This window comes from Rousettus aegyptiacus, unplaced genomic scaffold (assembly GCF_014176215.1).
Source record: "Rousettus aegyptiacus isolate mRouAeg1 unplaced genomic scaffold, mRouAeg1.p scaffold_m13_p_14, whole genome shotgun sequence".
NCBI classification, from domain to species: domain Eukaryota; kingdom Metazoa; phylum Chordata; class Mammalia; order Chiroptera; family Pteropodidae; genus Rousettus; species Rousettus aegyptiacus.
The window spans coordinates 29,207,274-29,230,033 of record NW_023416289.1 but is presented as its reverse complement, the minus strand read 5'-3'; the positions used below and the strand labels follow the sequence as shown (position 1 = coordinate 29,230,033).

Below are 22,760 nucleotides of genomic sequence, written 5' to 3'. Positions count from 1 at the left end.
AAAGTGAAGAATAACTGAAATGAAGAATATATTAGAGGGAACCAATAGTAGATTAGATAAAGCAGAGAATCGAATCAGCAATTTAGAAGATAAAGTAGCAGAAAACACCCAATCAGAACGAGGAAAAGAATCCAAAAAAAAAAAAAAATGAGGACAGTTTAAGGGGCCTCTGGGACAGCACCAAGAACACCAACATTTGCAGCACAGGAGGAGCAGAAGTAAAGAGAGGGAGCAAGGAACTGAAAAGCTTTTTAAAGAAATAATGATGGAAAACTGCGCTAACCTAGCAAAGGAAATAGACAGTAGAAACCCAAGAGGTTCAGAGAGTCCTAAATAAGATGAATCCAAAGAGGCCCACACCAAGACACATTATCAAAAACCCGAAGGTTAAAAATAGAATCCTAAAAGGAGCAAGAGAAAAGCAATTAATTACCTACAAGGAAGATCTCATAAGGCTGTCAGCTGATTTCTCAACTGAAACTTTGCAGGCCAGAAGGGATTGGCATGAAATATTCAACATAATAGAAAGCAAGGACCCACAACCAAGATTACTCTACCCAGCAAAGCTATCATTTAGAATCAAAGGACAGATAAAGATCTTCCCAGACAAGAAAAAGCTAAAGGAGTTCATCACCACCAAGCCAACATTACAAGAAATATTAGAGGACTTAAGGAGAAGGAGGAGGAGGAGGAAAGAGAGGGAGAGGAGACAAGATAAAAAATATGGCAATAACTACATATCTATCAATGATTACTTTCAATGTAAAAGGATTAACTGCTCCAATCAAAAGATAGGGTGGCTGAATGGATAAGGAAATAAGACCCTGACATATGTTGCCTACAAAAGACTCACTTCAGACTGAAAGACACACAGACTGAAAGTAAAGGAAGAGAGAAAGGTATTTCATGTAAATGGAAATGGGACAAAATAGACTTTAAAGCAAAGTCTATAACAAGAGACAAGGAAGGATCTAGTCATCCCATTTCTGGGTATTTATTTGAAGAAACTCAAAACACAACTTTGAAGGGACACGGGAATCCGTATGTTCATTGCAGCATTATTTCCAACAGCCAAGGCATGGAGGCAACCTGGGTGTCCAACAATGGATGAATGTATAAAGGAAAGCTGGCACATATATACAATGGAATATTACTCACTCTTAAAAAAGAATGAAATGTTGCCACCTGCAACAACATGGATGGCCCTAGAGGGTATTGTGCTGAGTGGAGTAAGTCAGCCAGAGAAAGACAAATGCCACATCATTTCACTTACCCATGGAATCTAAAGAACAAAATAAACAAACCAACAAAATAGAAACAAACTCAGAGATAGAGAACGTTTTGATGGTTGCCAGATGGGAGGAAGGTTAGGGGGATGGGGAATAAAGGAGAAGGGATTAAGAAGTACAGATTGGTAGTTACAAAATAGTCACAGGGATGTAAAGGATAACATAGGGAATACAGTTAATAATACTGTAATAACTATGTATGGTATCAGATGGGTACTAGATTTATTTGAAGAAACTCAAAATATAACTCACTTTGTAAGTTACATAAATGTCTAATCACTATGTTGTACACCTGAACCTAATATAATATTGTATGCCAACTATAACTGAAAAATAAAACAGATTATCAAAAATGGTTAAGATGATAAAATACATAGATATCTATTTTACCACAATTAAAAACTTTGAAAACAAAAATGCCAGGCACTGAGGGCCAAAGAGGGTGGTGAACGTGCTCTAGAGAGGTTTGCCCCAGCAGCAAGAGCCCCTACGCCTCCCTCCTCAGAGGCAGCTGAGGGACAAATGCATGCACCTCTCCTGGTGACTCCCCGTTCCATGTGCCCATGGCAAGCATTACTAATCAATCTGTGCCCTTCCACTGACCCAGACTTGGCCTCAGAATCCTTCTCAATCCAGAGCCCTAGGCCGACTGCCCATCAGAGACGGTGGCAGCTGCTCCATAGCTCGTCTAATTCAGCGCCAGTCCCCAGATGCAGGGCGGGTCGTCTCAAGCCTTGGCCGTGGTGTCCCAGCTGGGCACCTCGGCCAGCGCCAGTGATAACCAATACCCGAGGTCTCAGTGACTGTGGCGCCCTGCAGTACTCACTCCCTGTTCAGACACTTCATATAATTACCCTGCCAGGCACCAGCCAGTCACGCTGCCTGCTGGGTAAATAACTACCAGGGGAGCTTCAGTCAGAAAGGGGAAGGACCCACAGCCGTAGGGGGCAGACGCCAATGCTCCAGCCCCCGCAGCAAGCTAGACTGCAAGCCACCCACCCACAACTGCAGTGAGGGTTCAGATCCTCATACAACCCTGTCGCCAGGCCCCGAGCAGGTGGCCTGGAAAAGGAAGATAATCAGAAAAAGCAGCTGGCTTGTCCAGCTCCTCCCATGGTGGGAGCACGGCTCCCCTGCACCCCACTTCCCTGCCAACGCCCACATATGGGGTTACCTGGGGGTCCTCCCCCGCTGGTTGTCCCTTGTCAGAATGCACGGGTGGAGAAAGAAGGGTGGGGCAGAGGGGGAGACATTGACACAGGGGGAGAGAGACAGAGATAAAGACAGACAGACAGACAACAGACAGAGAGGGAATCCTAGTCTAAACATTCCTGAGCTTTTCCCAAAAGGCAGAGAACACAGATTTCTCCACCTGGATGGGCTACGTTTGGAGTTCAAATCCTGCCTTAACTGTCGGGTGGCTGTAACCTCAGAAAGTAGCTTTCATTTCGAGTTCTCTCTTCTTCTTCTTATAAGGACACCAGTCTTACAGGCACGGCCAGGCAGCTGAGCCGGGAGGGGCCAGGGTGGCGGGGTCTGGCAGCCTCCGTGTGACGGTCATGTGGATGCACTCTTAAGGAAGCTCACTGCTCCGGCAGCGGTGGCAGGAGGTGGCTGAGAAAGCACTGCCGTAGCATGGGGTCCCACCTCCTGCCATGTATGGAATAGCAAGAGCTTAAAGGAGAAAGCAGAGCAGGGCTATGAGGAGGCTGGAGACAGTCCCCAAGCCCTTGCTGGCCCCACAGTGCTGCCCACTGGGTACGTGGCAACAAAGAGGGGCTCGTCTGAGCGTCAACGTTTTCTCAGAGCCAAACAGGGGTGGGGGGCTTTATCAGGAGTCCGCGTCAGGAAGTTTTCCCCCAGGTGACCACTGCACATATGTGGTCACCCTAGACCTGGGTGATCATGGTTACCTTGAGGATAAGGCACAGCAGTGATGACAAACTCTCGGGAACAGTATCCATGCACATGAGACAGGACTCGAACCTGGCTGGAGGACCCCCTCCTGGGGATCGAGTTACCGGTTAATGAGGTTGTTGCCAGGGTTCCCAAGATCCGAAAGCAAAAATACCAGTGCTGACTGTTATAACCTGGAGGACTTTCCAGTGGCAGGGACATGCCACAGGCAGCTTCCCATTCCATTCCCAGCTGCCCCAGGAGTAAGGTCTGTCATCACACATGATGTACAGATGAGGAAACCAAGGCTCAGCACAAGAAAGGCTGGTCTGACCCTACGGCCCACCCCACTTACTAATCAGACGTGGCCAGCTGTATTAGAAACACCCCATCCTTCTCCTCCTCGCCCCTGTACCTGCTGGGCGCTGAGAAGCAAACTTTCCTGATCTCAGGGAGCTCACAATCCCAACAAATAAAAACTCCCATAGCGCAATATAGATGCCAATGCAGAGGTGAAAAGAAAGTGCTTTGGGATCACAAAACAGAACCAGCTAACTCCCTGTGGGAGTCAGAGACGAGCTCAGAGAGGTGGGTGTGACGTGGGTCATGAGGGACGCATAGGAGCTCACTGGACTGCACTGAAGGAAGGCTTTCCAGCAGAGAGAAGAACAGCATGTGCAGAGGGGAAGGGTGCCCAGAGGGTGGTGGGAGGCCCTGCAAGACTTCGGCCAGGGGCGGCGGGATACAAGGGCGGAAGACAAGGAGACTGGCCCTCTGGCTGGGAACTGGGAATTCATCCAAGCATTGGAGCAGAAAGATCAGATTCCTGTTCTTACAGCTGCTTTTACATCTGTTGACTGCAGAGATGACCAGGCATAGGCTCTGAAGCTGGGCAGCCGTGAGCTCCCCCGGAGGAAGGCACTATGGGTTCCCAGGCCCCACTTTCTGCTCCTTCCCTGCGCCAGTATAGATCTTCCATGGAGTTGGGATCCAGACCCTTGAGACCTGCCACCATTGCTGGTTCACACCAACTAGTGTTCTGGCTGGTCTTTCTGGACCTCCTAGGGCATCAGGGGACCAATCTGACAACCAAGCCTGGGAAGTACAGAAAACGCCTCAGCAGGGTTGGACCTGGACTGCCAGGTCTCCTCTCTGCTCCCACAATTCCCTTACGCCCAAAGTGCCACTAGCCAGCTCCTCCCTTCCTAGAAGAGCAGGGCCATAGACCTCACCTCAAAGTCTAATGAGGGGCTGGTACCAGCGGTCACAGCCTCAAGGTCCAAGGTGGGGGACGGGGTGCCAACTCAAGGGGGCTCATGGCTAAAGTCCGAAGCCCTCCCTGAGGGCCTTCTGCGTCCCCGCCTGGGCTACCAGCATAGGGGAGGAGACCAGGGCGCAAGGCCTGGCTGTAGAGACCCATCCCTGCTCCATACCACTGCGATCTAAGATGTCGGCCAGGCAAGTCTTAGCACCCACCAGGGGCCCAGCGTCATCGCAATCACAAGGGAAGTTAGTTAACAGGCTTGGGAAAAGTACAGGTAGTAAGCTGCAGGGCCAACATTCAAGCATTCATAAATATATATTTTGTCTTTTTTTTTTGCAAAGATAGACTCTTATTACACATATGATTTCAAAGCTTATAATTTTTACTGTAGCCTTACATCATGAATACCTTAGAAGGCAGCTTCGCTTCAGGGAAGCACATTATGTCTAACTGACTTCTGCACTGCACGGAAATGTTCTAAAGGGTGAATAAAACAGTGATGATGGAATTGGAGAAGCAGCATACCATACTCCTCCCAAAGAGGTGTGCACTTTTATATGAGCGGGAAAAACATACCCTTGATAGGACTGTCCCAACGAATCAACAGCGGCTCTTGGGTGGTGGGACGTGGAGGCTGAATTTTTACCAGACTCTTTAATAAAAAGAGGAAGAAAACGGTAACATCGAGAGCAGGCTGAGGGAGAGACAAGTGGGGCTTAAAGGCCAGCCTGAGAGAAGAGCGAGGCAAGGCCGCTACCCCTGGCTGGGGGCTGGACGGGGAGGGGGTCGTGTTGCAGAGTCTCCGTGTGCAGGGGTTCCACCCACCAGCACACCAGCATGCCACCTCCCTCTCACCCACCAGCTGCCTCTCTGAGTCACTGCCCCGCACTCACAGCAGGTGGAAACCAGGTCAACCATCCTGCTTTGATGACCTGCATGTCCAGCCTGGCCTAGCTCCCATCCGAATAACATAGAGGGATCAGCAGCCTTGCTCGTTAGCACAAGGAGGGCCTTCGCTCGCTCGTACTCTGTGGGACTAGCCATCAGTCTGGAGAGAGCCCATCAGCCTCCGAGAGGGCTGGGTTGGTGCTGAGAGCTCCTACAAATGTTGTGGCAGAATGGACCTTAGTTTAAGTGATCAAGTGTATCAGTCAGGCTGGGCTAACTGCTGTAACAAACAGGCCCAGTGGCAAATAATGGCTCAGATGCAATAGATATTTATTTTTTGTTCTGGTCAAGTCAAAACTGGGTGTTTCTGAAACACTGACCAGGCAACGACCACAACTGACTGCTGACTTCACAAAAGAGGCACAATGGACTCTATATGCCTGCTGTCTTCAGAGTTACTCAGCACATCCAGGAAGTATTCTTACAGAAACGAGCAAACAAGAAAACACAATCAAAATCTGATCAAGCCTCTTGGTCTAACGATCAGTTTCAGGAAATCCATAGACAGAAGAACATAGTATAAACCCACCCCCGAAGGCACTCAGAAAAACCCAGACTGGGCGATTCTATAGGACAAACCACCTGGTCTCCTCAGCAAACGAATTGTAAGGAAAAAACAACAGGGAGGGAATCTATAGCTTAAAGGAGATTTCAGAGACACACCAACCAATGACAGTAAATGGACCTTATTTTAATCCTGATTTAAACAAAGAACTAAAAAATGAGACAGCCAGCAGAATAAGAAGCCTGGCTGGATTTTTAATGATATTTTTTAAGGTGGGTGATATCGATGTTATGGTTTTAAGTTATTCTGATCTGTATTGATGAAATGGTATGATGCCTGAAATTTGCTTGAAAAGTAACCTTGGGAGTAGGTGTGGGACCGGGTTCAGGAAAACAACATGAGTCATGAGTTCCTAATGGTTCAAGCCAGGTGAGTTCATTAGACTCTTCTCTCCACTTTTGTATATGCTCGAAATTTTCCATAATACAGAGTAAAAACAAATTTAAAATCAAAGTAAACAGCACACCCATATTCATAGCAGCATTATTCACAGCAGCCAAAAAGTGTAAGAGCCCGAGTGTCCACTGATGGACGAATGGACAAAGTGCAGTCTATCTAGATAATGGAATATTATTTGATGTTAAAAAGTTTTGAAACATGCTGTAACGTGGGTGGACCTGGAGGACATTATATTAAGTGAGATCAGCCAGTCGCAAAAGGACAAGTACTATACGATTCCACTCATACGCGTTACCTAGAACAGGCAAATTCATAGACACAGAAAGTAGAACGGTGGCCACCACGGGCTGCGGGAGGGGAATGCAGAGTTGGGGTCTGATGGGGACAGAGTTTCAGTATGGGGAGACGGATGCTGACGATGGTCGTACAAAATTTTGAATATATTTAATGCTGTTTTAGTGCGCACTTAAAAATAGTTAAGATGACAAAGTTTATGTTTTGTGTACTTTACAACTAAAAAGTTTTTTTAAATACATGAGTGTTCCTCATCGGCAGCAGCTCCCTTCCAGGTGGGGACTCAGGACCCAGGTGCCTTTGATCTTCACCACTGGCTCCCAAGGCCACCATGTGTGTCTGGGGAAGTCGAAGACCCAGAGGCAAGGGCTGTTTCACTCTCACCCAGCACATGGCCACCCCAAACTGCAAGAGACCCCATGCAGCTGTGCACCAGGGAGAAGGGGACCAGGCTGGGGAGCTGAGAGCCCAGCCCAGCCCTGCACTGTCACCTGTAGAGGGAATGTAGCCTTTTTCCTCTCCAGGTTTTCTTGTTGCCTCAGGACTAATCTGGCTTAAGGCCATCTTCAAATCAGAGACAAAGTGATGAATCTGCCCCAGTCAAAAGAGTGGTGCCTCGTGGCCCTGGTCCCTGTGAGGGTGTGACACTTCCCTGTACTAGGGAGGAGATGTGGAGTTGAGAGCACGATCCAACAATAACAAAGGAATCACCACTCCAAATGGGCCCTGTGTTTGATTACTGCATTGTTTTCTGGGGCCGCTGCAACCAACTAGCGTGAAATGGATGGGTTAGAACAACAGAACTTTATTTTCTCACAGTTCTGGAGGCCAGACGATGGAAATCAAGGTGTGGGCAGGGCTGCATTCCCTCCAGAGGCTCCAGGGGCGGTCCTTCCCACCTCTTCCAATTCCTGGGGGCTCTAGGTACCCCTTAGTCTGTGGTCACATTACTTTAATCTGCCTCACGGTATATGTCTCTGAGTCCTTATATGTCTTCTTATAAGGACAACTGTCACTGGATTAGGGGCTACCCTAATCTACAAACTACACCTGCAAGGACCCTATTTCCAGATAAGATCACATCTGAGGTTTCAGGTAGATATAAATTAGGGGCACTGTCCACCTCCGCCGGCCCCCATGATAGGTACTGTGCTCTCACCAGCCCCAAGGGGATGTTCTTATCCATTTGTGGTCATGGTGGGGGCTGAGGCCTGAGTAGCAGAGCTGGGACTCTAATACCGACACTACCCCCACCCCCAACCCAGGGGCCCAGGGCTGGCGGTGGCACCCAGAGGCAAAGGTGAGATGGGATAGCAACAGACATCTTCTTGACTCCCTGACACTCTTGTGACTTCCTGGGTGCCTAGGTGGCATCCTAAGGTTCAGGAAGGGGTCAGGGTCCCAAGCAGCTTCAGTCTCTCTTCCCCGAGGAACTCAAGCTGGGGAGGGCTCGGCAATAACCTCTAGACGATGAGCTCACCAGGGCCTTTGGGGCAGAAGGGACTGAGTCTCCCTGGTGGCAACTGCAGAAAAACTCAGGTCTGCCCCAGGCCAACCTTACTGCTTCCCAGGGGGGCCAGGGACTCAGAGTCAGAGATTCCTACAGAGCAAATGCAGCTGACAGGGAAGAGGACACAAATATTTATTAAAAACCCAAACTGCAAACAGTTCTCCAAAGAAGGTGCACATGGCCAACAAGCATAAGAAAAGATGCTCGACATCACTTGCCATCGGGGGAACAAAAATCAAAGCCACGAGATGCCACTTCACTCCCTCTAGGACGGCTAGAATCAAGTCGGACAATAACAAGGATTGACGAGAATGTGGAGAAACTGGAAGACAACCCGCACCGCTGACAGGAATGTGAAATGGGGCAGCCGCTGTGGAAAACGGCGTGGTGGCGCCTCAGAAAGTTGGATCTAGACTTGTCATACGGCCCAGCAATTCCACCCCTAGGCGTACACCCGAGAGAATGGAAAACGTATGTCCACACAAAAATCTGTACACTAACGTTCATAGCAGCATTATTCATAATAGACAAATGTCCATCATGGATGAATAAACAAAGTGTGGTCTGTCCATATAATGGAATATTACTCAGCCATAGAAAAGGATAAAACTGTAACACATGCCACAGCATGGATGAACCTTGAAAACATGCTGAGTGAGAGAAGTCAGTCACAAAAAAACACACGCCGTGTAATTCCACTCACATGAAATGTCGAGGATATGTAAATTCATAGAGAACGTAGATCTGTGGTTGCAGGGAACTGGGGGGAAGGCGATGAGGGGTGGCTGCAAATGGGCAACTAGTTTCTTTTCAGGGGAGACGAAATGTTTTGGATGATCACACAACTCTGAACGCCCTAGAAACCACTGAATTGTACACTTTTAAAGGGTGATTTTTACAGTATGTGAATATATCTCAAAAAAGAAAGAAAGAAAGAAAGAAGAAAGAAGAAAGAAAGAAAGAAAGAAAGAAAGAAAGAAAGAAAGAAAGAGAGACTGGGGCACTTCTATTTCTCTCTTAGACATGAGTAAATGAATGAATCTCTACACTGCTCCCTTCTGAAGTTCGGACAGAGTTCATTTGCCCAGCTTCCCCCATGAGAGACCATCCTTTCCCCCGCCCGTGTCCTAGTGGGGTGTCGATCAGAGTCTGACGTTTGAGGTGGGTCTATGACCCAGCCTGGCCAATCAGAAAATCCCATCCCTCCTGGGCAGTGAGGCAGCAGGTGACTCCGGCAGAGCCAACAGAGCCTTTCAGATCAGTACTGGACAGTGCTGGGAGAAAACGGTTTCTCCTACCCGCCGGGATCAAGAACTCTCGGGGTTCTACGAGTGTAGATAGACCTGCTCGTCTCTCCCACCACATATGCAGATAACCTGCTAGAGAATGAAGTTAACACAGAGAGGAAAGCGGAAGCAAGAAAGGAAGAGAAAGACAGAGCCCTGACCATCTGAACCCTGGATCCAGCTGTGCCTGAAGCCGACCCAGGGATGAGAACCAATTACCAATACACTGCCTATTTGCTTGAACTAATTCAAGCTGTGATTTTGTCGCTTGCAACTGATTCCAGATTAAGATTAATACAGCCAAGTAACATGTTATCAAGACATAGATTTGGAGAAAACCTCAGTATTACTCTTCGGAATCACCTCAAGTATAGTTACATTTAGGGGCTCTGTTACGCAAGGTACGCAAATCTCTCAACAGTGGAAACGAGGCTCAGCAAGGCGCTTACACTGCCAGAGGTTCTCGTTTCCCACCTCGTTCCTTTTATTCCCGTCTCTGTTTCTCCCTCCCGCCTCCAAGCTGGGGGTTGAACCAATAACTTTAATGCTCTAATGGTGTGACTTCTCTGGGCACTAGACGGCCGGAAGGGGGACATCCGCAGTGGATGACCCACGGCCTGGCAGAACCCATTAATGGGTCTCTGGGGGTAAAACGAGGCCCAGGGTGGAGTCTGGGGTGACAGAAGTGGGTAAGGGACTGACAACAGGCAAAGCCTGGAGCTCACGTCGGAGGAGCAGCTAGGGCATTTTGAGAACAGTGACATCTGTAAAGCAGTGGAAGTTTCTTTCAGTAGCTGAGATAAGGCGCAACCCCGTCCCCCAATCTCACCAAACCACCTGTAGAGTCCACCAGACACACATGCATGCACACAACTGCACAAGTCGTTTTTCATGGAAAACTGTCATGGTCAGCAGCAAGCCAGGAAAGCTGGAGCAGTGCCCACAAGCTGTAGGGGGTGATGCGTGAGCATGTGAGAATCTGAGAACCCAGTAAACTCTGTGGGGAGGGAGGGATAAGGGTCTTGAGCAGACTCTGGGTTGGCCAGGTGAGTAGTAAGTTCTGATGCAAGCTCCCTGGGGATGCCAGAGGCAGGAGCTGTGACTTACGGAGGACTTGAGGTGAAGAAACAAGAGAGGCATTCATAACCATGGGTATGCCCCGGATGCACAGCAGCGAGCAGAGTGTACTGGGTTGAATGGGGACTCCCAAATTCACATCCGCCAGAAACCTCAGAGTGTGACCTTTGCAGATGTAATTAAGATTAGGGTGGGCCCTAAATACAATATTATGTTCTTATAAAAAGAAAGGCCACAGAGACACAGGGAAGAGGAGGCCATGTGAAAATAGAAGCAGAGACTGGAATGATGTGGCCAGAGCCAAAGGACACCTGGAGCCACCAGGACATGTTGTCACGGCGTCGGCAGAAGTACAAAATCTCCCAGGACCTCAGCGTAGGACTGGCATGCTATCACTGTCTCTCTGTTCCATTGGTCAAACAAAATGTCACAGGGCAAAGACCATGGGACAGGCAGTGGGGAGAGGAATCAAGAACAAGTGTGTAAGCCACCGCAGTGCCCACCAGTTCCGGCTGGACTGAAATGAACTGAACTGAAATGAAATGCTCAGATCCAACCAGTGTGGATATGGCTGTCCCACGCCCCGAGCGTGTTGTTTCACTTAGGAGGAAACTGAGGCTCAGTGACTGCCATGGAGTGGAGGGTGGCGGAGTTCTTGCCACGCCTCTCTCCCTGGGGGCTCTAACATGTCATGGGAAAGACAACCAGGTGTCCTCTGCCTTCCCTTGTTTCCTTGTCACAAGGACCCCACTGGGCACACACTATCTTCAACCCATTTCACAGAGTTGAAAATGAAGGCCAGGGAGATTATGCACCTTGCCTGAGGCCAGAGAGCTAAGAACAGCAGAACCACTTACTATTTCTCTTGAAGATGGAGAAGAAATGGGCTTCGGATGCAAGAGTGGGGTTTAGGATCGGATTTACAGGAAAAATTCCCAGAGTCACCAAGTCTGGGGACAGATCGCCAGGAGGGTTTCAGAGTTCCCTTCTCTAGGGCCTCATAAAAGGCAACGGCTTCTCTTGGGAGGAGGGGAGGAGCGGGGAGGATGGATTAAGTGCTCCACAGCCCCCGGGCCTGCTCTGGCCCCCAGGATCCCTAGCCCAGGGCTCTCCTGGCCGCAGCCGGCATGGGACCAGCTCTGTCTCCTTACGTCATCCAAGGTGCCTTCCAAGTGCCAGGTGGAAAAGCTGCCTGTGGGTGAGTCAGAGGCTGTGTGTGTTCTGTCTGACAAGTGGCATGGAGTAAAGTGGGCGATGATCCTAATCGCATCCGACAGCCGGCATCCCCTGACCCCGTGCTTGAGGATGACACTGTGCGGCGAGAACCAGAGGTAGTAGAGATGGGGGCAGGAGCTGGTTGCTCAAGTCCCAAGCCCCTGACACCTGACAGCCCCTAGGAAGCACCACAGAGACACAAGACACTGGCCCAAGGTCAAGAGTTCCTGGATCTCTGGGATAGAACCCAAGTTTGTGGGCACACATGGCCCTGGGGCAGCAGCTCCACCCCACCCCCCAGCCCTGGCCCCCGCAGCAAGCCCTCGGCTGGCCCTGAAGCGGGTCATTTCCCAGGACTGTTCACCTACTCCCTAGTCTCTCCTCCGTGGTTTTTTGTTGTTGATGGTGGTTTTTTGTTTTTTTTTGTTTTTTTTTTCATGTTGGGAGGGCAGAGCTGGAACAGATGGCTGTCACCCATGTGGCATGTGGCTGGCCCTCCCCCGGAGACAGGAAGCTGCACGTACCCTGCACAGAGCCCAACTCCACAGGGCCCGCGAGTGTGGCTGCCAACTGGTGGGACAGGAAGAAGATGGGCATGCCCATCCCGGAGGGCCACACCAGGGAACGCTGGGGTCACGTGTCCTGCGCTCAGCCAGAACGGGGAGTGCATGGGTTTCCTGTGGAGCGGTAGCAAATCCCCACATGCTCAGTGGCTTCAAGCAACACATGGAGGTCAGAAGTCCAAAATGAATCTACCAGGGCTGAAATCAAGGTGTTGGCAGGGCTGGTTCCTTCTGGAAGCTCCAGGGGAGAATCTGCTTCTTCACCTGTCCCAGCTTCTAGAGATCGCCCTTATTCTTAGCTTGTGGCCACATTGCTCCAAACTTTGCTTCTATCATCCCAGTTCCTTCTCTGATTCTGACCCTCTGGTCTTCTTCTAATAAGGATCCTTGTGATTACACTGACCCCCGCCCCCTCCCAGATAATCCTGCATCATCCTCTCATCTCAAAATCCTTAATTTTATCACACCTGCGAAGTCCCTTTTGCCATGGAAGGTCACATATCCACAGGTTCCAGGGATTAGGACGTGGACCTTTTTGGGGGCCATTATCAACTTGCCTCGGAGAGAAACCCCTCAGTGACATAGCAGTCAGTCAAGGCCACCCCACCACCTCCTCCTGCAGCCTTTCCTCCCAGCCAAGGTTAATCAGTGCAGCTTTTTTGCTAGGTGATGTGGCCGTATCTCCCACAGACTTTAGATGCGCCATCTCTCAGCCAGCAGCGCCGGCTCTGGGATCACAGTACAGACATGCCCACGCCATAAGCAAAGGTGGGTGGGCAAGGACAGTCTCTGCTGCCTTGTTTGTGAGACTGAAAGATGAGACACATCGAAAACATTCATTAATAAAGGTTGGACCGATATAGTACATCCATGTCATGAACATTAGGTAGCCATTAGAGGAACGCATGGGTCTGGATATGCTGACATGGAAAGATGTCCTTGATATGAGTAAGGAGAAAAGGAAAACAAGCTACAAAACAACACAGACAGTACAATTCCATTACTGTAACAAGAAATCAAGTAAGTGTGACGCACATATCTGCATATGCATTGAAAAAAGTCTAAAAAACGGCAATTCCCTGTAAGAAGATGAGCAGGAGGTGAGATGCTTACTTTATATCAATATGTTTGTTTTAATATTTTTATAAGAATCTATTATCATTTTAATAATAGTTTTTTAAAACTAAAAATATCACTCCTCCAATTTCAGATCCTCAAGAGTTTGTTTTAAGATGCAGAGATACCCCAGTCAGAAAGCCCTAGGCAATCTCCTGGCTGCTAATTTACACTCCGGCCTGGACCCCAGGGGGCTCTCTGCACGTCTCCTGGCCTGGGCTCTGGGACCAGCCTAGAGTAAGTAGATCTATAGCTCACAGGAGCAGTGGAGCCACTGCAGACAGCTGACAGCGAACAGGCAGGGTGCCCTGACCCAGCAGCAGAGATATCAGCTCGGGCCAGGCATACAGCAGGCGCTCAAAAAGCAGTTGGGCATTTGGAAGCCTCTAGCTGAGCAAGCCGCACCCATGGTATGTATGCCAAATCTTTCTGGTCCCAGAGGTGGCACTGTATCTGGGGAGAATTTCAAGGGAGACAGCCAGCACCCCCATATTCCCCATCAAGGGTCCCTGAATTTGGTCCAGGTCTGAAGGGGCCAAGAGAAGGAGCAGGGCAGGAGGCAGTGCCCCTATGTGAGGTCTCATCTTGACCGGGCTACTGCCTGACTGAGACCCAGACACTGCCTTATAAATAGGGGGTCTGGCTCCTGGCCACACTACGCAAGTGGCCCACTTTCCCACCGCGCTGGAAGGTGGAAAGGGCCTCATTGCCTGGCATGAAGATTCTGAGTGCGGCAATCAATTAGCCATGTCTGCTGTGGGTGCAGGAGGGAGGAATTGCTGCCAATGTGTCAAGAATTTGTCATCTCCCATCTAAATGCCTATCAAGGTCCCTCCTGTTTCACCTGCCTATGATTTTGCTCAGTCAGCAAAGCGTCACAAGACAGTGCATCAGCTGACAGCCAGCATATGGGCCTGTTGCCACAGCCCTATTAACCGCCATGACAACCACCTCAGTGCACAGGAACAGGGGCCCTCATCCGCCTGGCCACCTCCAGGAAGGCTCCTACCCCCACCAGGACAGATGGATGCCCTCTGCACCCCAGGGCCTCCCAGCCCAGCGTCACACAGCCATGTCTCACCAGGGCTCCTCCCAGGGGGAACAAGAGATCTGGATAAACACAGCCATCCCTACTTGCCTCCTCCTCCTCACGACCAAGCACAGCAGGCACTCCCAGGAAGCAGAGAGCTGGCTCCAAGCACCAGGCTGCAGGTTGAGTGCCAGAGAGAAGCCAGGCCAAGAAGTAGGGAGCGGGGACACGGAGCATTCGGGGCATCGTCCTGCCCAATGTGTTCTGGCTATGCGTCCCCCCGCCCAGCCAGCAGAGTCCCCTGAGGTGGTCTTTGGGCGTGCGTGTGTGTTGCACACAGTTCTCATTCTCGCCTTCGCAAACACCCCCGTGCCTGGGCGCTGTGCTACATGTTGCACACGCACCATCTTGTGTGGTCCTCAGAACGAGGACCCCAAGGGGAATTTAATCTCAACTGCCATCTGTAGAGTCAGTGACCTGCCCACAGTCAGGACCCAGACCACGTCTGTGGGATGTCAGGGCCCAGGCACTGTGACACCAGACCAAACCTCAGGAGCACACAATTCTCTCTCCTGTGAATTTTCCCCAAAGACACTGCGATGCTAGACCCAGGAGGGTCCACCTTGTACCCTTGAGAATCTGTGGGCGCCAAGGGGCATGCAGGGTCCTGTGGTCCCCTTGGAAAGAACTGATTACTCAGTTGTGGCAGCCTCTGCTCCTCGTGAGTCATCCCTTGCCTTAAGGTGGCCACAGCCACCACCACGCCTCTGGGTCCCCAGAATCAAAGGAAGTGGCCAGTGCCCCTGGCAATGAAAAAAAGTAGGGCCTAAGCAGTTATTCATTCATTCATTCATTCATTCATTCATTCATTCACAACATAGCTTTTGTGCAGACACTGTGCTGTTGAGCCACGTACTGTCCCAGGTGCTGAGGACTCAACTGCAAACCCCTGGCTTGGGGGTGGCCATGCTTTAATAGAATAGAATCAATACATGATAATAAATACCTCCTCCTCTCAGCTCTTTACGACTTTGCAAAACCCTTCGACATCTCTTCACAGAAACCTTTACTTGAGATAAATCACAGAGCAAAAGAAACACCACCAGATACCCATGTGACTCTCGCAGAGTCTGTAGGGTTCAGTCAGTCATGAGCTTCATGTGGTTCAGAACTCTCCGTACTCTTGCCCTGGGCAGACATAGCTAGTCGATCCCGGCACTCTTTCCCAGGGCACAGGATGCAGTGTCAGACATCTCAAGCATAAGCCATCAACCCAGGATTCTGAAGCATCCCGGGGACCCCACAGGAAGCGGGGAAAGGAGAAGGGCAAGCAGCCTATAGTCTGCCCTGTCTCACCCCCACCTCAGCTCCGACCAGCACCTTTATCTGGTTTATACCCTTGGGAGCTATAAGAGTTTGTTTGACAAAGGGTTGTCTCCGCAACTGAAAGTTCAGGTATGACAATCTTGGGGCTAGGTGTTCTCTATGGCTCTTTTGTCTCTAGCAGGTGACAGGTTTACATTTTGATTCTCAACCAGACCACAGGCTGGTTCTTGGAAAGACCAAGACCTCAGGTGAGCAACAGATGATGGCCATTAGGTTTCGTCTTCCAGGCCAGCAACTAGGAGCACTGTGATTGACTAGTTATGTCTGCACAGACGAGGTTAGGGTGACATAGATGTGCTATCCAGGTAGAGGACACTTTGTACAAGTGTCCCAAGTATATGAGGGCAGGAGAGGTATATACTGTGGTCCAGTAGAATACAAGCTGCTTAAAACAAATTCACTGAGAGCACAACCCCCAAGTTTTCCACTTGGCTGGGACTGTTAGGCAACAAGGCAGAATGGAGCCCGTCACACCCCACCACTAATGGGAGATCATGAGAGGGTGAAGAGAAGCCTGCAGGAGGAAGTCACGGGTGAAGGGTGCAGAACCTGCTCTGGTCTTGTCTCGCCCAGGCCAACCTACCTGGTACACTTTCCCCTCGCGGAAGGCCCTGTCAGGGCGCCCTCCCCCTCTGCTCTTGTCGCAGGTACGTCTACAAGCATCTCTTCTCCCCGTGGCCTCCTGAGAGAAGAGCGGCGGTTCCCAAACAAGTAGTGCCATCATCTCGGAGGCTCCTCAGGCATGCAGGCTCTCAGGCCCCACTCAGACCTGCCGAACCAGGAGCTCTGGGTGTGGGGCCCGGCCATCTGCGTTTTGCACTTCGGGAGGGTCCTGAGGGCACCTGTGAATCCCCTAGAGAAATCTGAGGGCTGTGCAGCCCAGGCGGCCTCCCAGAAAGGAATCAGCATCTCAGGGTGGCCAGCACGTGCCCGAGCAGCCCAGACGATTCCAGCCCACGTGAGGGGGGTGGGGCTAAGAACCGCTGCAGACACTGATCCCGGGAGGAATCACAGATCCCCCCTAGCTGTGTGGCCGGTCCCTGGCCCTTCGCCGCTGTGAACCTGGGTTTATTCTGTGAAATGGAGAGAATTGGATCACCTCTCAGACTCGAGCTCGGCACAACCCCTGTTTTCCAGGAAAGCCTGCGTCCCCTCCTTGCAGAAGGCCCTGCGTGCTCTGATGAGGACACAACAAACCGTTTCTCTCTGACTCAGCTCAGTAACCCGTGCCCAGCTGGCCATAGCTCCCTCGCTGCCTGGCCGTCTCTTGGCCGTGACAGTGACTGGAATCCACCCGGGGCCAGCTACTCTGCAGCCCCACAAGGCTGCCATGGCCACTTTCATGCTCCGGTGGAGGGTGGGCCTCGGGGGTTTTGGGGTACTGACCCAGTCGTCCATCTGCTGGCTTCATTCTCGAGGACATGGCCTTGGTTCCCTCCTCTCCCCTTCCCCCAAATCTAAGCTCATTGAGAAAGTACAAGACAGGCAGCTCTGCCTGTAGCCTCGAATGTAGTTCATTCTCATTCCAGGCAACAAATCTCATCATGGTAACCAAGGACACTGTCACCACCTGCCTCCGAGGGGTGACACAGGCACCAGGAGGCCAGTATGGCTGGGTCACACCTGCGGATGTTCAGACATGCCCACCTCCCTGCAAGGCCATGGGCTGGAGGTGGGAAGGGGCTCATATGGCTCAAGGGAGCGTAGCAGGGAGACAACAGAGCACATCAGGCCCCACACAAGCTGAGGCCGCTGCATGTCATTCCGTCCCATCCTTACTGGCCCAGAAAGAGTAAGCACCTTCCCCCAGTGACAGCAGTGCTGAGCCCAGGCTGGTCGTGAGTTTGCAGGCTCTATGAGCCCAGACTCAAAAGCGGTTCCAGATCCCGCCTGAGGTACGCCCTCCTGTCAGACACATTTAAAATGCAAGATTCCGTGACTTCAAATGTTCCCGTGACCTGGGAGACACACCCAGGAGGAGATGGAGGGGTCGAAGGGGCTACATTCCCCGCAGCGCTGCCCAGGCCCAGGCTCTACATCACCCCTTCCCACAGTGCCCGTTTCCATGTATGTTTGTGTACGTGTGTGTGTCTAAATGTATGCGCGTGTGTCTGAGTTGTGTATGCGAACATGAATGAGTTGCATGTATGTGAATGTGCTATGAATGTGTGCACTTGTGAATGAGTGCATGTGGGATATATGTAAATGTGTGAGTGGACAGAGTGGGACACTTCGGTCAGCCCGTCCCATTCTCATGAAGGGGCTGGACTCCAAAGCCCCCAATGTGGCAGGGACGCGCAAGCAGGAACCCACTTTACTGTTCCCCAAGCACCTGCCCAGACACCTGTCACATCTGTGACGAGACTCAATCCTCTCAGTTTCACACTGACCAGTCCCTCAACCCTCCCTCTCTTGTCCCTCCCTCCAGTAAGTAATACTCCTCCTCAGGAAACGTGGATGCGCCAGGGCTGGCTGTGCAATGCTCCACAGGTCCTGAGCTGCCCCAAGTTCTTAGTGCCTCTCTTACCCTCCTGGCGCGGTGCACTGGCCTGCTCTGGTCCACACTGCTCATGGGCCAGCCTTCAAAACACCCCACACTCCCGTCCTACCCAGTGGGGCAGGGAAGCGCCAGGCCCAGGATGCCGCTGTCCTCACCCCAGTTCTCAGGCCTTCATGGCAGGCAGGCACCATTACTTCAGTTTCATAGGTGAGAAAACTAAGGCTCAGAAAGACTGAAAATCTTCCTGGGTGGAGCTCCCTGGGTGTGCTGACTGAGCTCTGCTCACACTGCCACCTTGGCTTCTTAATGGGAACCAGCATCCTCCCAATTTCCGAGGGATTTGTCAGAAAACTCCTCAGTCCTAAGAAGTTCACTTGGTCATTGGACTCGGAAATAAAGTTGGTTCTGTGGAAGACTGTCCACTGAATCCTTGTGCTTCTGCCTCTCAGACCCTTGGCCGAGAACTAAGCTGCAGGCCAGATGGGAGCTGTCACAAGCACCCCAAATCTCTAATAATACCATACTGTGTCCCGCCCTGTAAGCTGCCTCTTGTCCACTAAGGTCAACAAAACAACCAAACGTAATACAAAATAAACATTGAAAGGAAGGAAATATGCCAAAATGCCAACAAGAGTCTCTGGTGGCATATAAGACCAGACCTTTTACAGTCTATTCTATTCTCCAATTTTTCTATATGGAACAAGTATTACATTTATAATGAAAATGATAATTAAACCTAATTTGATCTTAAAATACCAAGTGAGAGTAGTCATAAATGTGGGCCCTAATTATTTCCATGACCGATCATTTCTGGGGGAATAGAGAGGGTGCAAACAGCAAATTTGGACCTCGGTTTCAGGTAGTAACGTCATTTTTCTTTCGGCTTCTCGGAATGGATTTCGTTTCCCTCTAAAACCTCAGATGCTGTGAGTGGCAGATATTCTGCCAACAAACTACAGGTACCATTTTTGTTCTTTCACTGTGGTTCAAAAGTTATTGAAAACTAGAACCAAATGGGCTAAAATTTTAATTAAGTGACAAGGTTAGGAAGGCCTGAGCCTAACTGAGCTGGGAGCGCTCCTGGAATAACTCCCAGCCTGCCCCTGGCTGAAAATACAGAATCATCCAGAAAGACACTGGGGTCTGTCCTCCTAGAAACCTCCTGACTGGGCAGCCTGAAGGACCTAAAGCAGCCCCTAGACCCCTGGCCCAAGCCCCAGGCCTCCCAGAAAAGACTCCAAGGGCCCTACTTTGACCTGGGAAAGTAGCCAGGGGGCGGAAGCTCCTGGTTAACTCAGTCAGGAATTGTTCCTTTAGAACTCAGGAGCATGGTCACTTGCAGGGGAGGGCGCTTGGCTTTCAACAGGACACCTTCCCTCAATCTGCAGCAGGCATGTGCCATGTTCCTGCTGTATGAGGCCTGGACCAGACTGGGGCTCACATGCTTAGCTCTGCAGCTACCAGGGAGCCAGACTCTGGGGCCCCCCTTCCAGCTCCGAAGCCCCCAACCAACACCAAGGATACCTCAAAATCCAACATGGCACCAAACCACAGTCAACTCTGGACCTGCTGCTTAGGGCCCAGAGGCCCCGCTGACTATAAACTCAGTAAGTCCTGCATCCTGTTAGAACAGCTGTTGGCTCACAGCACCAAGTCTTGCCCAGCGCCCACAGCCGATCTGTCCAGTTGGTGGCATCTCCCAGACCCATGGACAATCTGGGCCACAAGGCAGCTTTCACCCTCCTCCCCGCCCCAGCAATGCTGGGCACTCCACGCCCACCTGAGAGTGCAGCTGTGGGGTATCGCACCTGTGTCTTAAGCCGGCAGCTGTTCTACGCATTTTACCACCAGAACAGCCTACCTTCTTTATCCATCAATATTTTATGTTAAATACAGATAAAACAGACAAAAGTGATATTGCGCTGTTTGAAAAGAAGCTGTAGAAGCCAGAATCTCCTTAGGTCAATCATTTCCTTTCCTTACTGCTGAGACCCTCTGAGGAACCCCAGGCTTCCAGGCAGCATAGTTTGAAAAACACCAGTGCGGGCCTCCTCGGACTCGGCAGCATGATTAAGCAGGTGGGCCTGGCCCAGAGACCCAGACGCATCACGCCACCCTGTGCCCGCTCCGTTCGCCCTCCTACCTGGAGGCGGCGATCTCCGCCTTCTGCTTGGCGATCGTGGCCGCCCGCTCCGCCGCCTCCACGGCCCGGTCCACCTTCTCCCGGATCTTGCTGGCGCGCAGCGGAATGAGGTTCTTGCGCTTGCCGCTCACGAGGATGTTCTGCTTGTACTTGCCCTCCTCCTTGGTGCCGTCGGGGAAGGTCATGCAGCCGTAGCCGTGCCGCCGGTTGCTGGCCCACTCGCCCTCGTACTTGAGCCCGTCGGAGCGCTGGCTCACGCCGAAGCCCGCCCGCTTGTCGTTCTTCCACTCGCCCACGTAGGTCTCGGTGGTGGTGGCGTCGATGTCGTCCTCGATGACCGACAGCTCGGCCTCGCCCTCGCCGAGGCTGATGGTGGAGTGGATGTCGCTGGCCGTGGAGCTGACAGTGCTCATGCCGGCCTCGCTGCGGAACGAGCTCTGCTTGCTGCGCTGGCTGGCCAGGCTGCTCTTGGACTCCGACTTGCGCAGCTTCAACCCGCTGAGCAGCGAGCGCCGGAACAGCCCCTTCTTCTTGCTCTTGAGGATCTCGGAGTCGCTGTGGGCCACGAGCACGAAGCCCCCTCGGGACACAGCCGGGGAGCCCGCCACCGCCGGGGAGGCGTCGGGGTGCAGCGCCGCGCCATTGGTGTGCTCACTGCGCAGAGAGTTGATGGACGTCCTCAGGGGTGAGCGGATGACCGCCGCCATGCCGTAGGGGACACTCTGCCGCACACCATAGCCTTGGCGCATGCCACCGACCCACTGGCCCTGGTAGGTCCCTGCAGAGACAAGGGAGAGAGGGTGAGCGCCCCGGAGAGTGACGAAGGAGGGGCACTTTATGCGGTGGCCGGAGCCTCCATGGTCCTCTGTGTTGGGGCAACTAGGTGAAGTTAACAGTGAGACAGACAGACCATGGTGCATTTTTAGTTTATATCACTGGTCATTTTTAAAGACACTTCAATCCTGTTCCCCACGGCTGTATTTTGTTCTCTTAGAAGTTGGGGAGGGGGAAAGGAGGCCTGAGTCTGCCATGTCTAGTCAGAAGCACACAGTCAAGAGTGAACTGGAGAGCTCCCCCTGCATGTGGGCATAAGGCCAACCCCGAGAAGACCAGGGAGGGGCATCGTGAAGAAGAGAGAAGAAGCACATCCTGAGTGAGTGGCAGCTACAGGGACACAGATCTGGGCTACAAGCCGGATAGCGAAGAGGCTGCCTTGGGAGGCAGTAAGTTACCCATTGCTGGAGGTATCCAAGAAGAGTTTAAAGAGCACTTGGTGGGGCACCTTAACTGCATGGGGCCCTTGAGTGCTTGGGGACCTTAATGCATGGAAGTTGGCAGACCTGATATCCCCCCAAAATCAAAAGCGGGTACTGGAAGAGATATTTGCACACCCATGTTCATAGTAGCAATATTCACAATAGCTAACTCAGGTGTCCGTTGATGCATGAATGGATTAATTAAATGGGGTCTATCCATACAATATTATTCGGCTCTAAAAAGGGAGGGAGAGGTGGCTCCATAGTGCAGTGGTTAACATGTCTGCTTTACACGCAGAAGGTCCTGGGTTCATGCCCCAGGTGTAACCACAGATGACGCCCTGGGTGCGCCAGCTCCCCCCCACCCTGCGCCCCCCCCCCCCAGTGCACCAGGCCCCAGGTATGCACCGCAAGTGTGTGGGAGGAAACACCCCACCTTCGAGATCCAGCTCTTAAGGAGAAATGGCAACATCCATAGGTCAGGGGTGGATGTTGTCGGGGGTGGGGGAGGGGTGGTGATTAAAAAGAGGGGGAAAAATAAAAAAATAAAGAGGGAAGGAATTCTGGCACATGCTACAACATAGATGAAACTTGAGGACATTATGCTGAGTGAAATAAGCCAGTCACAAAAGGACAAATACTGTATGAGTCTATTTAATGAGGTGTCTAGAACAGTTAAAGTCATAAAGACAGAAAGTAGAAGGGTAATTGCCAGGGACTGGGGGTGGGCGGGAGAAATGGGGAGTTGGTGTTCAGTGGAAACAGTTTCTGTTTGAAGTGATGGAAAAGTTTTGAAAATAGAGGTGATGGTTGCATAACACTGTGAATGCAATCAATGCCAGTGAACTGCGCTCTTAACACAAAATTTGCCGTTTTATCCACTTTTATATATCTATCTATATCTTACTAGAAAAAATAAAAAGGAAAAAAGGTCAGCTCATATTCTTACTTTACTTATTGACTGCGTGACTTTAGGCAAGTTTCTGGACCTCTGCGACCCTCAGTTTCCTCATTTATAATAGA

General features: G+C 51.2%; 1 protein-coding gene across 1 annotated transcript in view; it reads right to left on the bottom strand.

Moving 5' to 3' along the window:
• Positions 1-22,760, bottom strand: part of JPH3 (junctophilin 3) — a 91,821-nt gene that overhangs the window by 34,117 nt on the left and 34,944 nt on the right. Inside the window, exon 2 of the mRNA XM_016129436.2 lies at positions 20,482-21,259. Within this exon, the coding sequence (XP_015984922.2) occupies positions 20,482-21,259 (778 nt within the window). The remainder of the gene's footprint in view (positions 1-20,481; positions 21,260-22,760) is intronic.